The 17,064-nt window shown below is 35.6% G+C and overlaps 1 protein-coding gene across 1 annotated transcript in view; it reads left to right on the top strand.

The window, feature by feature from the left end:
• The window catches only part of hydin (HYDIN axonemal central pair apparatus protein), a 75,009-nt gene that overhangs the window by 33,979 nt on the left and 23,966 nt on the right, over positions 1–17,064 (top strand). The window contains 31 exon segments of the mRNA XM_032586214.1: positions 42–171; positions 748–957; positions 2,585–2,821; positions 2,904–3,078; positions 3,293–3,411; positions 4,298–4,422; positions 4,607–4,743; positions 4,942–5,069; positions 5,199–5,312; positions 6,170–6,250; positions 6,443–6,547; positions 6,669–6,908; positions 7,579–7,696; positions 7,781–7,882; positions 7,983–8,144; positions 8,232–8,405; positions 8,495–8,658; positions 8,776–8,850; positions 9,746–9,929; positions 10,036–10,177; positions 11,035–11,191; positions 11,516–11,680; positions 12,522–12,677; positions 12,754–12,951; positions 13,100–13,212; positions 13,319–13,501; positions 13,718–13,837; positions 13,916–14,075; positions 14,161–14,333; positions 15,539–15,737; positions 16,867–16,960. Coding sequence (XP_032442105.1) covers positions 42–171; positions 748–957; positions 2,585–2,821; positions 2,904–3,078; positions 3,293–3,411; positions 4,298–4,422; positions 4,607–4,743; positions 4,942–5,069; positions 5,199–5,312; positions 6,170–6,250; positions 6,443–6,547; positions 6,669–6,908; positions 7,579–7,696; positions 7,781–7,882; positions 7,983–8,144; positions 8,232–8,405; positions 8,495–8,658; positions 8,776–8,850; positions 9,746–9,929; positions 10,036–10,177; positions 11,035–11,191; positions 11,516–11,680; positions 12,522–12,677; positions 12,754–12,951; positions 13,100–13,212; positions 13,319–13,501; positions 13,718–13,837; positions 13,916–14,075; positions 14,161–14,333; positions 15,539–15,737; positions 16,867–16,960 — 4,640 coding nt within the window.

Genomic DNA, 17,064 nt, shown 5'->3' with positions numbered 1-17,064 from the left:
TTTGGCTAAATTGGTATTTTAAAATCCTTCTCCCCTCACAGAAAAACAGAAACGGCAAAAGCATCAATTAACTATCGAGAGAGTGAGACTGAGGTTTCTCCATTGCCTGTGTGCCTCAGTCCTGAAGCAGATGACCAGAGCAGCACACTACGTCCTGTGAATGTGGAGGAGGTAGGCAAATGTGGACTTGTAGACAATCATGGATTTTTAAAAGGCTATTAACAACTTTTCCTCTGTCATTTCTGCTGTGAAGTTGAAAAATGTTCATCATCCACACCTGTACACTGGAATAAGCCTCAAAGTAGAGAGTTGCCTCGTTTGTCAGAGAGCAGATAATTATACTGCCAATTGTAGGACTTTTATTTTAGAGCAATTTATAACTGAAAAAATGTGATATGATGCTTCAGTTGCATTACCATTTACAGTGCTAAAGAGTTTAGCTACATTTCATGTGACCATAGTTTATTTAGCGTCCTGAGGCTTATATTTAGAAAGATAGTGGTTATAATACTCATCTGGCCCATTTATTTCTTACTAAATATGAGAGCTGATGACTAGTGATCAAATATCAAAATGTGTCTCAATAACTTCAATTTTAATGCCAGATGTGTGTGGTCATACTGACTCATAGGCTGTGTGAATGAGCCAGAATTCATGTTAATGCAACTCTAAACATTACCTCAGCTCATTTATGGTGAAGCCTTGTATTTCCCACTAATGATCTACTGTTCTATTTTTTTTACATAGGTTTTTGACATCTTACCAATGTGTGGCGTATTGCAGCCTCAAGATGAGCAGCTTGTCACTTTCTCTTTCTTTGGTCATGAGAACATCAGGAGGGAGGTGGTGGCTAAGTGCTATGTTGAAGATGGACCAACATATGAAGTCCAAGTCAGAGGAGAAGCCTCAGCAATGTCTTACAGTCTTCAATCCTCACATCTTGACTTCGGCTTTCAGGTAAATAAAATTGTGGAGTTTAGATTCTTTTTTTTTTCTGGCAATGTTGCTTTACACTAGACATTTTACAAGAGAATTATTTACTTTAAGTTGTTTCTCATAAATACTGAAAACTGTCAGAGTTTAGGAGATAAATTAACAACAGAGGTTTCCCACATGGTCTGGACCGATTGTCCAACCAGCTGATGAACATGAAGTGATCCTATCACTTCATGTGATGGGATCACATGAAGTTTCTAACCATTGCACATTGACCTCACGAATAGAGAGAAGTTTGGAAGCACTCTCATGAGTTGTACATTTCATTAAAGTTTAAACTTCAGTTTTGTTGCATGTCAATCAAGAATGAACCATCTTATGACTTGAAACGCAACACCTGAAGGATCAAGTAATTTCCATTATTTAGTTTTACCTTGCTTTTTATATTCTTTTGCATATGTTTGCTCATCGATGTGTTATGAGTTGCCCAAAGCCAATTTACTGTTTGGAAATGTTGATAAGATGATACATACTGCAATATAAGATGGTAATGCTGACCATATTAAAGGGTGTAAGACTAATCTGTGTGATTTCTTTGAGTTTACTCAACTCGTGCAGTGTAATATGATTGTTACAGTACCTTGTAAAAGTATTCCTACCACTTGAACTTTTGAATGTTTTGTCACTTTACAATCACAAACTTTAATATATTCCATTGGAATTTTATGTGGAATAATAAATATCACACAACTCTAAAGGAAAAAATGCAAGGTTTCCAGCTTTTTTACAAATAAAAAATGTGAAAATTGTGGCATGCATACTAGTTCAGCTCCCTCTATTTCATACCTCTAAATAAATACGTAATCTACTTTGCCAACAAGTCCACCTGTGAACAGTGTAAACTCCGTACCAAGCATGGCTATTCTGTAAAGGCCTCAGAGGTTTGTTTGAGTACTTTCAGTGATGAATTGGCATAGTCTTTTTTCACTTTTTGCACTATTTCACCATATTCTTTTAATGGCAGAAGAATGTTTGGATTACAAACTAAACAACTGCTGATATAAAAGATAAGTTAATATTCATCAATTCAATTAATATATTTATACAGATTTTCTATAGGGGAAACTAGATGAATTGTTAACTTTAAATGCCACAGTCTTCAGTCAGTTTTCCACACTTTTGTCTTGTTCATTTGCACCTTCTATTTACGTATGCAAGCCACTGAGACTTATCATTGATATTCAAAACAAGGACACATTGATTTTTTTATTTAGGTGAAAAACCGATTCAGCAGAACATTTATCCAACCCTCCTGTCTATTCAGCATTCTTCATTTTCTTCCTCTTTTACACTCCAAATGTTGTTTTATTATCAGAAATTTGAATTATTTGAGCAAATTCACCTGAAACAGGCCAGCTCATTCATATTGAAGTATTTGTAATTTTTATTAAATTCCTTTCAGTTCCTTTATTTTTATGACCCTCAAGCACAAAAAGCCATCTTGACAACTTTTTTTCTAGGTTGCAATTTTTTATTTTGTGTTTACTACACAAAAGTAGATGGAACAGTTTATGTGTTCATTGTCACAAGGCTCTATTCATGTGATCTTCAAGCTATAATGTTTTAATTTCCTTTCTCCTTCTTCCAGCTCTTTCACTGTGTCGGTGAAGTTGAAATGTGTGTTCGCAATACCAGCAAAGTGGACTTTGACTTCAGCGTCATATACTTTCCAAATGCAAAGGAGAACGAAGGTGTTGATAAAGGAGATGGAGCACTGATTAAGGCAGATGATGACAACAGAGATACACAGCAATTAAAAGGAAGTGGTGAACAACACGAGAGGCTGAAGATCAGACCTGGGTGGCCCATAGTTATTCCATCTGTGGTGAGTCAATCATAATAGAAGCTCCTGTGTGAATTTTTCATGGTGTGATTTGAGTTTATCATTTAACATTCTGTGTTGTTAGGGCTACATTAGTGCTGGTTCAGAGAAGCACCTGCGTGTACTTTACCTGCCTGGCATCCCTGAAGTGTTTAAGAAGCAGTTTCTGCTTCAGGTGGCTTTCTTACCGCCGCAGGAGGTCACGCTAACCGGGGTGGGAGTGTTCCCAAGAATCCAACTGAATTTGCCACAAAACCTGTGTATGTTCACACCTTCACTCAGATGGTCACAGATTCTGCCAAAAGAAATACATTATATTACTCATTATGACAGTAGTTAATTATCACCTGCCCCACACACACACACACACGCCCTCACACAGCATCTAAATGTTCTGAAATCTTCCAGTTGACTGCATTTGGGATAATATTATCCCAAATAGACACTTGGAGTAATTGTGTGGTTCTCTTGCAGCAGAGCAGTGCTACAGAGATGTGGTGCAGCAGGCCCATGATGCTGTGAAAGCACAGAGTGCCAGTCAGGAGCTTACACTTGAAGAAGGAGCTGAACAACAGCCTGATTGTGGGCCATTGGTCAGTAAAATGGATATAAAATACTTGCTTACTTATTTAGGAAAATCTATATAATTTATATAATTTTATTCAAACAGTTTCTCAAAAGTTTAAATGTATTGTCTTAAGACAATCTTACTTTATTGTCATAAATCACAATCTTACTTTATTATCATAAAGTGAGATAGTTTATTTTATGATAATAAAGAACTTAAGAACTTTAGATTTTTTTGTCTATAGTTCATCCTATACAAAAAAGAATTTTATAATAAAGAACATGTTATGGTCTTTTATCAGAAGCACATTAGCCTCTTCCAAAGGATGTTTTAAACAAACAATTTGTTGTAATTTATTAAGTTTTAAAATAAATTTAAAAATGGGTAGTTTTGATTTAGAAAGGACGAATGGTGAAAGAAATTAAATGGATAGTAAAACAAGGGGACACAGTGAAGTTCAGGAAATTTATCCCTGTCTGATCAATCTAACCTCAAGCATATAAGAAGGAATGTTACATTTATAAACCACATTTAAATGCAGTTCATTGGCAAACAGTTGTCCATTAAATATGTAAAACAGGAAAAAGCAAACTAGCAAGTAAAAGTAAAGATGGAAGAAAAACATGCAAGAAGATGTAACACATACATATAATGGACAAGTGAAATACAAAGATTGTGCAGGCTGGAAACATAATCTCAGGTTTTAGCAGACATCTGAAGACATTATTGGAAGAATAACTATATTTTCAGTTTCTCAATTGCCACTTCCTCCTTTTATTCATTCATATGCTTTAACAAATCAGTAATAATAAACAGAAAAAAGGCAAACAGCTAAATTGTAATCTGATATGTTTTTCCCATTTTGTCTTGCTCTGCTGTTTTCTTTTTTCTTTTCCACCTGCTTTCTGTAGAGTGAAGAGTTGATCCAAATGGAGGTTGAGAGACTTCTAGTGAAAGATAATGCCCATGTGCCTGACAGGCTGTGGGAGCTCGGTGACTCACCAAGTTCTGTTTCACATTGGCAGGATTTACACAAGTAAGTTGAAACAAAACTCTAGTTTTAAAGATGGTCTTGACTTAGAATTTTGCTTAAATTAATTACTCTAAACAAGTTAAATTAGAGTTTTATGTGACTGATTTTTTATGGCCTATTATATAAATCAAATTCTAATCATTAGTCAGTAAAAGTTTAGTAAGTTTCTTTTTTTTTCTTTTGCCAGGTTCAAGCTTCCACCATATATCCTGGATTTTGGCTTGGTGTTTCCAGGCAAAATCTTCGATCAGACAGTGAACATCTTAAACAATGGGCTAATACCAGTGACCTTCCATGCCTACTGCAAACATCTAACAGGCACAGGTGACACAAGCACAGTTGTAATCTCTGCCTTCCTTTCTTTATATTTATATTATTTTGTTTTCTGTTTTTTTTTTTTTTTTTTTTTGGATCATATAGCTACTTGAAAAACATATTCTTTTTAACAAAACAGCATTGTAACTTGGAAAGAATTGTAAAATCAATAATGGTGCAAGTGAGATTTAATATTATCTTTCACAGGCTTCACAGCAGAATTTCAAAACATAAAGAACCTTCACAGGGGTGAAAGTCAGACTTTTACAATTACGTTTGATTATCTCTCTGCCAAAGGAAAGGTGGGACAGACAAGTGTCATTCTGCCAATACAGGTGATCACAAGTATCCTCAAGAAATCCCAATTATTATGATTAAGTTTAACATTATTATATTACTTGTCTGCTGATTCTGACAACCATTGAAGGATTGCTAACTTATGATGTTTTTGGTTGGTTTTAAAGCTCACAGATGGCCCAGTGGTGCAGGTGGAGTTGTGTGCAAACATTAGTATTCCAGCGATCACTACCTCAATGGATCTGCTGCTTTTTGACAAAGTGCAGTGTGGCATGTGCCAGGTAAAAGAACATTCATTCTTTCACAGATCCCAGATTACCTTTGACATCCTGAAAAGGAACATTTATGATGACATACAGTGCTTTGTCAAAGTATTCATACTTGGTCACATTACAACCACTAACTTTCATCAATTTCATTTGCAGTGAGTTGCACTGGATTTTATCCAGGGGTAACTGAGCAAATGGGATGAGAAAAATACACACCACACACGGCAGATTTCTATTTGTAGTTTTTTTTTATCATTTCTTTTTTGAGTAATGTATTATTGACCTCCCCTTTCACAGTTTTGAAACACTATGTATACGTCCGTCATATAAAATCTGAATAAATACACTTAAGTTTGTATATGTACATAAACAAAACATAAAAACGTTTTGAGGCATGGTAAAGATTTCAGACTTCCAAAAACATCTAATCCTTCGCAAATATAGCCAGGATGCACTGGCTAACATATTTTTTTATAACTGTATAAACTGTATAACACTTAATTATAGATTTCAATATGATTTATTTTTGGAAGAATGCAAAAGAAAAGTGAAAGTCCAAAGACTCAATTACAGAATGTGTTGCATATGAATGAGTAGCACTAACAAGGTAACTACATGTTGCCTCTCTATCGTGCCATCTTGTAATTTAGTTTAACATCGGGATGACAGAGTTGCAAAGAGTCAACATCCTCAGAAGTACATGAGCCTTGGATGACAATATGTTCAGCTGAAAATAATCCTCAGATGATTGAGCATAAGTGCTCTGCTTTATGTCAAACACTGACGATTAATTGTTATAGGTAGATCTCTCCCACTCGATTTTTTTATTTTTTGCAAAACTAATCACGCTTGGGAATGTTTTTTGTCAGATTCAAAAGCTGCAGCTGAAAAACTGTGAGGCTGTACAATGTCATTGGAAGATAACTGAAGAGATGAAGCCTCTCAAAAAGGTGTGATGTTTTAATTATTTTTTTATTTTTATTATTATTTCTCCACTAATGTTGTTTAATAATAACCAACTACGACAATTCTCTTTGACTTGATGTTAAGGTTGTTTCTGAAAATGTTTGGTTAGTGTTTGAAATGTTACATGATATTTTTTCTCATTGATAAGCTCTTTATAAATGTAAATATTCTTGCAGCATCAACAGCACCCTCCAAAGATATTCCAGGTGTTTCCCTGCTGTGGTGTGCTGGATCCTGACGAATGTGTTACCATCCACGTCAAGTTCAACCCTATTCACGGGGTAGAGATTATATTAATTTTCGGATCCTTTTTATTCAAATGAAACCAACACTCTTGTTTAAGCAACAACAAGTGTAACAGGACTATTATAAGAATGTTTGAAAACTGTTTTTGTTTTCCAGGGTTCATACAGCAGACGGTTGGTGGTCCATGTCGAAGACAGCATTGAGCAGGTCTTCATTACAGCTAAGGGTCAGGCTGAAGAAGCACTCCTCGAGTTCTGCCCATCTGTACTGGAGCTCGGACCCGGTCTTCCCTTTAGCACAGAATCTAAATCTGAGGTCACAGTGAAAAACCTCTCCTCCTTTCCCATCGAGTTTTACTGCCTTGAGTTTGACACACAGTACCTCAAGGAAGAAGAGGTAGCTTTGTTTAAAGATTTAGAAACAATATGTCTGATGTATTGTATTGAAAAGTAATTTTATGGTTTATAGTACCGTACTCTGTATATCTACCTAACGTAACCAGAATTTGATGCTAAAGGTTTTTACTTTCTAAAGTTAAACTAGCTAAGGCTTGATTGGTCTTTCAGCTTTGCTGAGGTTTTTCCAGACTGATTCATTCCTGGTAGATCTTTTCAAAAATACCTTCTACTGTGTGACATACATAACTCCCTCCAGTAGAAAAACAACCACAAAACAGGCCACCACTGCAGTACTTCACAACTGATGGTTGGCAGACTCGGCACACACTTAAAAGCTTCCCCCTTTTCCTTCAGCTGTCAATGAGGCAATTCTAGTTTCATCAGATCATACTGCATGACTTTAACAGTAAGGTCCTCTTCCCTGAGTGTATTTGATTTTTATGCTTAGATTTAGAGCAATCACTCTTTTCAGAATTTGTTTGTCTCATTTCCTGTCAAAAACAAAATTTGTGATTGAATAAAAGTAATTTTATATCTTAATCTGCTAGGGGTCTAAATAATTTTGGGTAAAATGTGTAAAACCAAACTAAAACTCAGAACCAGAAGCAATGTTCCCTTTTTTAATCATTCTTCATATAGTTTTTTTTCCCCTCTTTTTTTCCTTTAAGACCCTGCGGACTATACCAGAATATGATGAGAACAACTTGCTGCTGCTACCCCCAAGGACCCCTGGAGAGGGCCTCCCTGTGGAGCTGCATGAATATTGTTCTCGGCTAAAAGATTATGGTAACTTTACTAAAACACTAATTTTTAGCAGATTGCAGTCTTTGTTTTAATGCTAGCAAAATAGTTGTTTTTGCTTATCTACAGAGCAGAATGAAGGCATAGAAGAAGCTGATTCAAAGAAAAGTGGCACAGTAAAGGATGAGGAGAAATCAAAACCAAGTGATGGTCCAGTTGAGATGGACCCCTGTAGGTTGAAATCAGATAAATTTTGTAAGCAGCTTACAAAAGAGGCACAAGAAAAAGGTTGTTTTATTCACTATTAATTTATTATTGTGTCTTCATTTAGTTTTTTCAAAATTGACCAAAGAGGGAATCAGTCAGGGAAAGTTAGAGTTGACCCCTGTGGTCAGAGCGATTGCCCGCTATATGGATCTGGACCTTTCCCTGGAGGGACAAACAGTACAACACAGAGGAATTGCCATCATTGTATATGGAGCCCCTTTGGCAGGTAAAAATGTGCATCTTTATCTGCTCTTTCAAAGTAAAATTGATTTAACTCTAACTTTTTTGTTTTAAATCTTAACTTGTTTGTCAGATAAAAACAAGTTGGCAGTGGCTCTGGCAAATCACTATGGAACAGCGTGCTTGAGCATTGATGGTGTGGTCACAGATGCAATTCAAAATGGCACTTCTTCAGTAAGCCTATCAGTAAGACAGCTTTATGATACTCTATTTGCTGAATATGAACAAAAAAGGGCTGCAGAAGCTGGTAAGCCTAAAATTTCACTTAAGCAGTTTAAAAATAAGATTTAATTCAACTCACCAAAAAACAAGAAAACCTTTCACATTTTTTCACAGAGAAGATGCAAACAAAACATGCCGCACATCCTGAAAGCTCAGTTCGGCATCTAACTCCAGTTGGTACTGCGGAAGCTCCCCCAGAGTATATAGAAAAGCATCACCAAAGAAATTTCAGTTCATCTCATCACAAGTTAGAAATCTCAGCAAAAGAATCCAGTGTGGTACATGTAGTGATGTTTTTCTACTCAAATCCTCTGTGTAGCCCTTATTCATCATAATGTAGAATCACATATTAAATCATACAACGTCTATCTGCTGACATATATTTGTTGTTTCAGAAAGGGAATTTGCAGCCATTCCGTTTTTTCCCATCTGAAAACCAGATTAGTGAAATCCTCATGGAACGTTTTCAGGTACAGTAAAATTGAGCAACATGCCCAAGAATTTTATTAATAAGACACTAAATATTTAAGATAACACAAACTTTAAATTATAACATAACCGAGATTGCACAATGAAACAGATAGTTACTGGTTACAGCATATGGGGACGATGCCTTAAAATCAAGTCTATCTGATGATTCATCTATTTATAAACAATAATTATCAGTAGTCAGTAGTTTTCTGTTTGATCAGTCTTGTATTGTTGTGGAGGAGTTTTAGCCTATACTTTGCAACATTATTTGTCTTCTTTGACATTTGCAGACACATTCCTGCACAGCTCTTTTAGGGTTCCAGAGCAGCATTTCTACACCTTAATTTTTTTGATGTAGATATCCTGCTGTGTTTGGAACCATTGTCAAGTTGCTGACCCAGTTTAGGCCAGTCTTAAGCTTACAGATGACTGATGCCCTCAAATTTTATCTATCTCAACTTTGCTCATATTTGCTCGAAGGACATGGCTCCAGAACTTTTTTTTAGTTTAGAAATAAATCTTGCTTTCATAGAAGATTTCACATTTATGATATTCAATTAATAAATAACAATCAACTATGAGAAACCCATGGGTGCTTCTTCACCACAAAGTTTCTGTGCAGGCAGAATGGATGGACTTAGTTTTTCACACAATGGTTCTGGATGTTCTGTTTTTGGTAATTAAGTGCATTAAAATTTCACAATTGAATCTGTCAAGGTGGTAGCTATCAAAGGCAATATTCACCATACAATAAGAATGCCAATCTGATATTTTGTCTTTTACCCCAAATCTTATAGCTAAAATATTACAATTTATCTTTTACCTGGACCGGATTTGCGTATCATTGAAAAAATATACGCAAATCCTCATGTTCCTATTATTCTTTATTAACAGTCAAACGATTGTCAACGTGGAATGGTCATCAGTGGCCTGGAATCTATTTACACTCACTCTCTACAAAGCTCGCTTCAAGCTGTGCTCAAGGCATTCTGTAACCGGAAGCACATCTATGTAGTCAACTTATTTGACACCTACGATGCCCTGACAAAACGTGAAGGACTACAGAGACAAGCTCAGGGTAAATTGTTTGCCGGGTCTCTCACAGTGTAGATATGTACATTTGTATGCCAAAGTTGTATTACAAGGTTGGAACATGTTTGGTTTTTTTTGTGCATTTTCTGCAGAAGCCTTGCAGAAAGAGATAGCTGAGAGGGAGGAGAAGTGGTTCTGGGAGTTGGATCAGGAAATGTTCGATGCTTTGCCTGACGAACATAAGGCGGGTATTACCCAGCGACACTTGCAGACACTTCGACAGAAAAAGCAGAGGTAATGATTTGACACATGTATAAAATCTTTTTCTTTTTGAGCTCTACTTCCTTAACTTATTAGCTGGTGTGTATTTTATCTTCTGCATAAATGTAGGATGCACATTTGTAAGCAAATTTTCCTCCACCCTAAGAAACAAGTGGTTCTACCGTGTTGAAACATTGTTCACAAAAGTTTCATCAAGTTTTTGGTGTCAATCAAACAAACTGCAAAAATAATATTTTCTGTCTAAGTTATTACAGTTGAACAACCATAAGTGCTTATTACCCAATTTTTAAAGATCTGGGGCATTTGTAACATTCATTTGTCTTTACTGAAACTGACATAAATGAACATTCAAAAGATGAAGTGAATAATAATAAAACCTAAAAGCTGATAAAGACCAGATCGTTATTATTTCTGAAGTGTTGTCTCTGAATTAGAGTTACAGAGTTCTCAAGGTAAAAACTGAGGTATTGCTCAAGTTCATTTGTGTGTGAAAAGACAGATGTGAAAATGCTTTCGTAACTGTTGTATATCTAAAGAAATATTTCGCAAACCCTTTATGGACTTATCAGATGAAAGTGATTGTTAATGAACCAACAGATTTGTTTTTTTTCATGAGATAGCCAAAACCTCACTTTCATTTAAATGTTGTAGATTGACCTAAAGTTTTTTTGATTGAAGTAAGAAAAAGGTCAAAACTTGTGAAAACTACAACTTGCATTGTAATTTTGCACTGTTTGAGCTTCAGGTTTTTCATATACTGCTTATTTTTGCTCTTGAAATAAAAAATTGAGAGTTGAAATTTAACGGTAAATTGAATATAGTTCTCAACTGTATAAAAATAAGGTGCCTTTTTGGTTTTTTTATTGTAGAAGGGACCTTGAGCAGAAAGCAAAGGAGGAGGAAGAAAGGAGGCTGCATGAGGAGTATCTCAAGTCAAAAGAAAAGGAAAGGAAAAAGAAGAAAAAGGATGAAAAGTTAGAAACCGTAGAAGTTCCGAAGAGGAAAAACTCAATAGAATTAAAGCAGGTCTGTGTTTGAATATTTTCACTGATTCTTTCTAAATAAACATTTATATAAACTCCAATAAGTCGGCACAGTTACTCCCTCATCAGATGAATTTGTTTTATTTCATTTTTTGGTCAGCATAAACAATGTGCAAAAGATGTTCCTGATGGCTGGTATTCTACAAATTTATATTGGATAAACAACGCCATTTTCAGGAACCAGGCACTAGATTTAATTATGTTTGACCGGGAACATACCAAAAATGTATGTTCTGTACAGGCCCTTGAGGACTGGAGTTTTTTGTTGTGTTCTGGATTAATATTTTTAATATCTTCCCACTTTCAGTTTTTTGTGGATGAGCGACAGAGTGAGTTTGAAAAATTTGATCAGATCCAGGCAATGGTGGATCAGATCCTGCTGCAGTGGGACCGGGCCCAAGGCCTCCTCCTGGATTCTCGTTATGTTGAGGAAACTCTTCCAGGTTCAGATGAATCCATAACAGAGAAAAGAGTAAATATGACATTTTGTTTCATAGAATTGGATCTGACAAGTTAAGCTATTTCTGTTTGTCATCCTTAGATTTGATCAGGTCATTATTATATTGGGATTCTTAAAACGTTCTCAACTCTTTTAAAATGACTCAACTTTGAAATTGAACGAACAGTAAAACAGTTTCTGGAAACGTATGTAATTTGATTTTTTTATTTATCCACAGGTCTACATAGGTTTAGCAAAGTACTTGTAATTCTCATCTCTTTTCTTTTCCAAATGTTCTGTTTTTCTTTGTGTCTATCCTTACTTTCTTTGTTGTTAATTTCTTTTGTCCTTTGGTTGTTTCCTTTCTTGCCTTCCTTGACTTCCTTAGCTTCTTTATTTTTTACCTTCCTTTTTTGTGTCCTTTCCTCCTCCTTCCTTCTTCTTTCCTACCCTGTGCCGTACAGCACATCCCTTCCTTTCTTATCTGTTTTTTCCTCCCTTGAATAGATTCTTATTTCCTTCCTTTTGTCCTTTTTAGCTTCCTCGAAAATTTCTTTCCCTTTTTTGTCCTTTGTCTTTTCTTCCTTCCTTGTTTCCTTCGTACCTCCACCTCTTGAATTTTCTTTCTTTCTTCTTTGTGTCCCACTTTACTTCCTTCTTTTTTCATATTCTAATTTTATTCTTTCAGTTTTGTTTTTCCCCCACTGTAAAAATATTCAGCATAAATTCAGGGTGAACCTTCGTATTATATTTGTTCCAATAAAAGTAAAGGATCTCTTCAAAAGCTGAGTCTGAAATTGTCAGAAATTTTGAAAAACAAAAATGTGAAGATTACAACAAACTAAAGCCAACATTCACATTTATCTTCACTCAGTATTCACACATGAGTAAGAGAACAAAGAAAGGCCCCATTAAGGCTATCCAGAGAGCACCGGACGTCATCCCTCACATTGTGATAAATGTGACACCAAATGGGAGTTGTAGTTTCACTGACCTGCTTAAAAACAGTGTACTTCCTTCTCTTGAAGAGGTAAGTATTTTTCATATTTTTCAATAATTAGGTTGATTTCATATTCTAAATGGTTTCTTTCTTGCACCCTATACAGATAGAGAACGACTTGGGTTTAGGACCAAATGGCCCCCTGGTTGTTCCCCCAACTACTCTCTCTGTTGTTGCTTTCCCTAAATACAGGGAACAACTTAAAGTTAATCAAACATGTTTCACCTTCCTGAATCCCTCTGACCAGGATGAGGATGATGAGAAGAAAGATCTAGAGGAATCCTCGCATAAAAAAACTCCACAGGTCATTTTTTTTCACCAGTATCCAAAACCTTTTCAAGAAAAAAGTAAAGATAAAGATCCAACTGAAGGAACATTCATGTTATCCTGTCATCTAAATTTTGGTCGTTCTAGTTTTATGGCATTTGAAATTGTACATTTTGTGTGCTTAGGAAAGGGCAGTTAAACGTCACAAGGAGTACAAGACCAAAGAGAAAAAGGGCAGAGACACTCAAACACCCTCGAGAAAACAATTCAAGATGACAAAATTGAAGAATTCAGAGAGGTCCAACACACTTTTATGCAGTTCCTCTTTTTCGATCCAGACACTTTACAAGTATTTCAGAGCAGTAGTTGTTCAGCTGTCTAATTATGTTCATGTTTATGTGTAGTTTGACCACATATCGCTGGGTTGTACCAGCTGGCTCTGAGGTGCTTCTGAAGATCTGGTTCTACTCTGAATCACTAGGAGTTTTTGAACAGGTCTTCAATTTTGAGTCAGTGGGGAGCACCAAACGTTACCAACTGACATGCAGAGGAATTTGCACCTATCCCTCTATCGCCACAGACTACAAGTCAGTATGCATTATTCAATCAAGTTGTGTGGGAAATTGAGGTCTTACAATCTTAATAATGCAGTTATTTAATTTGACTTCTCTGTACTCTGCTCCAACTGTTGTTGATTAGCTAATTGGAATCCCTTTTTAATGTTTCAATCAATCAATCAATCAATCAATCAATCAATCAATCAATCAATTACTTTGAATGGTACATCATTAATCTTTCCACAGGACTGTTTTTGCTCAATCTAAGAAGGTAGCACAAGAGAAAGAAGGCCTTCAGAAGACCTATGTAATTAAACCTGGTTACTTTGAGTTTGGACCTTTACTTTGCAGCAAAACTAGAGACAGGTGAGAGACTGGAAAGTTTTAAATAGGGTTGTTTCAGCTGATATATTTTTAATGTCAGATTTCCATGTTTGTCTCCAGGTATAAGAAAAACACATATCCAGAAAACTCTGAGAGGCTAGAAATTTGTAACGACTCTGGTATGGAGGCAGAGGTCACGTTCAGTTTCCAACAAGACACTCAGGGCACAACATATCTGCTAGATCCCCCTACAATGACTCTCTCACCAGGACAGAAAGAAGTACTTCTCAATGAAAATGATCTTAGTTGAGTACATTAGATGATGCAACAAAAACACATGTATATGTAAATATTCTCTTCATCAGGTGCTGACAGTCTATGCATATCCAACAAAACAAGGACAGATAAAAGACAGCTTAATTTGTAATATCAAGGACAATCCTGAGCCTGTGATCATCCAAATCTCTTGCTGGGGCATCCGACCAGAAGTCGAGCTGGACAGCACCCATTTAAACTTCGGCAAGGTTCTGCTGCACAAGTACGTAAAGAAACACAAACCTCTGCCTGCCTCTTTATGCTTTCCCTTCAAAAAACAATATATTCTGATGTATTTTAAAGAGGTCTTCAGAATTATCTTTTTTACATTGACCTAAGTTTTAATTTGTTTAAAATGTGTTGGAAAAATAATCTCATTGAAAAAAGGTGCAGTACACCAGATTTTACCTCTGGTCTAGCAGCAGTTCTTAACACAAAAATATATATTAAAAATAAATTCATAACACACATGAACACAGTTAGTTGGTTTATATTACGGTACTCACTTTCTCTACAACCTTGTACTACACCCTTTATTCAAAACATTTTGATGTTTGAACACATAGATTGCCTTGCAAAAGTATGCAACCAACATAAAGCTGTGCATAATTGCAATATATTTGTTATTAAAAATGTAACCAATGTAAATCAATAAGTCTGGTGAGAATTTGTATCCAGCCACCGTTTGTCAACAAAGTTTAGATGAAACTTTAACCAAAATATATGCTGCTAGTCAAGTTCCCTCTGAAAAAAGGCATCCCAACAACATAATACCAGCAATGAGTTACACTGTGGGAATGGTGTGTTGAGGGTGGAGTGTCAGCTTTCTGCCACATCTAGCATTTTGCAAACAGACTGGAGTTTCTGTTTTGATCTAATTGAACCTTGCTATTGTCCCTTATGTGATTTATGTCTTTCTTAATTCCATGAGAAACTCCAGGAATACAGCACCTATAAAAAGTATTATCCTGCTTGAATATTTTTATCTTTTATTAGCTTTTACAAATCAATCATGATCACCAAAATTTTTGCTTTTCACAGAAGAAAAAATACAGAAACAAACACGTGAAAAATAGATTTATTCGAGATTTTGACAATTACATAAAAACATTTAATGTAAAAATAAGCAGGTACATAAATTTTCACTTTAAAGTGGCTTGACCCATCTCAGAGTGTCAGCCAGTTGGTTTTAAAAATAAGTGTAAGGGGATGGATACAAAAAACATCTCCCAATAATTTTAAAGCTAATCTATAAAGACAACTTTTTTCTGTTGAGGGTTAGCAATTTTAAATTAACTATCCAAATTAACTGCAGTATGATCATTTGAAAACAAATTGTCACTGTGATGAAGTCACAAACTCCAGCTGCATAGTCTGAACATTGCGTTTTTTTTCATCACGCTTTTTTTTTGTGTCTTTTTTCTACAGGAGAGACAGCCGTGGCATCATGATGGTTAACAAGACTGTTTTGCCACTATCTTGGATGCTTCAGGGCGTGGACACCTTGGGTGACGAGTTTGTAGTGCCACAAGATCAAGGAATCATCCAGCCAAACTCCTGTTTCCCTCTCTGTGTGCATTTCAAGGCCAAGAAGCCAGTACTTGTTAAGAAAATCTTGCGTCTTGAGGTAAAGTTGAAATTGCAGCTGGAGGTACCTCACTATGTTGATCTATAGTACTGCATAGTCACAATCTAACCACCATCTGTGACTCATAAATTTTCATACACCTCAGGAGCATGAACTATCAATATCCCGTTTGGACTTTGATCATTTCTATAAATTCATCTTTTTCACCACATCAAATGATTATGTAAAATGCATCTATAACAAAATTGAAAACAGGAATTAAGTGCACAAGTTTATCTTCTCTAATAGAAATAGGACGAAATTTATAAAAAACGACTCAAATGTCACCACTAGTATTAGGCCAAATGCCCACTAGCAGCTGTCTTCGAACTGCAGTGTAGTTAGTAGATTACATAGAAACCAATTGATTTCCTGAGGTGAATCTGACTTTTCATTGACCAAAGATTTTTAGCAGTGTTGTTGTTGGGGTCATTCCAGAAACCTACTCTGCCTTGTCAAACTGTCCTACCCACCTGTTCCCCTTGTTACATCATAAGTTAACTGTCATTTACCAAATTGTTTAAGTATTAGTTAATTTTCATCAGCCACACAGAGGCTTGGCAATGGCCAGACCTGTAGAGTCACATGAATTCATGTACAGTTGAAACCAGAAGTTTACGTACACCAAATAAAAATACACATACACCTTTTTGTTCACTGTCTGAATTTCAGTCAGATCAAACAGATTTTTCATCTGACTGAAAATTTAAATAATTTTATTTAATTCTAACTAACTACAGGAGAAGTCTGGTCTAATTTTACTTCTGACAGTGAGGAAAAAACAAACAAACCATGTACACATCTTTTTATTCAGTGTATGTAAATATCTGGTTTCAACTGTATGAGTCTGAAAAAGACCTAGAAGGTGAGAGACATTACCCACAAAACTGACCAACCCTGGTCTGGCCAGTCAAATAATATAACTTCTATAAATTTTATAATAACTTCTGTTATGCATTTAAACATGTATATTTTTTATTCCTTGTATAGTTGAAAAATACACAATAAAATAAGACATGCACACTCAATTCCTGTTTTTAAAAAGCTATTGAAATTGTTGTTTATTCCAGTTTTATGTGCATTATGAAAATATGTGATTTTGCTCATATTTGATGCATTTTCATTTTAGGTGTACGATGTGGAGAAAATTATTGGAATTCTGCACACTGAAAACTTAACAATTCATGCTGAAGCCTATGATGTAGATCTGAAGATCGAACCAGGTACAAACTATAAAACCCTAAACATATTATCAGTGTAACTCAAAAGACTGGCAGCTGTTTAGTGAAATTTAAGGTAAACATTAACGTCCCATTTAAAGTTTACC

Source organism: Xiphophorus hellerii, chromosome 2, assembly GCF_003331165.1.
Source record: "Xiphophorus hellerii strain 12219 chromosome 2, Xiphophorus_hellerii-4.1, whole genome shotgun sequence".
Classification (NCBI taxonomy): domain Eukaryota; kingdom Metazoa; phylum Chordata; class Actinopteri; order Cyprinodontiformes; family Poeciliidae; genus Xiphophorus; species Xiphophorus hellerii.
This window is presented reverse-complemented; position numbering and strand designations above follow the sequence as displayed.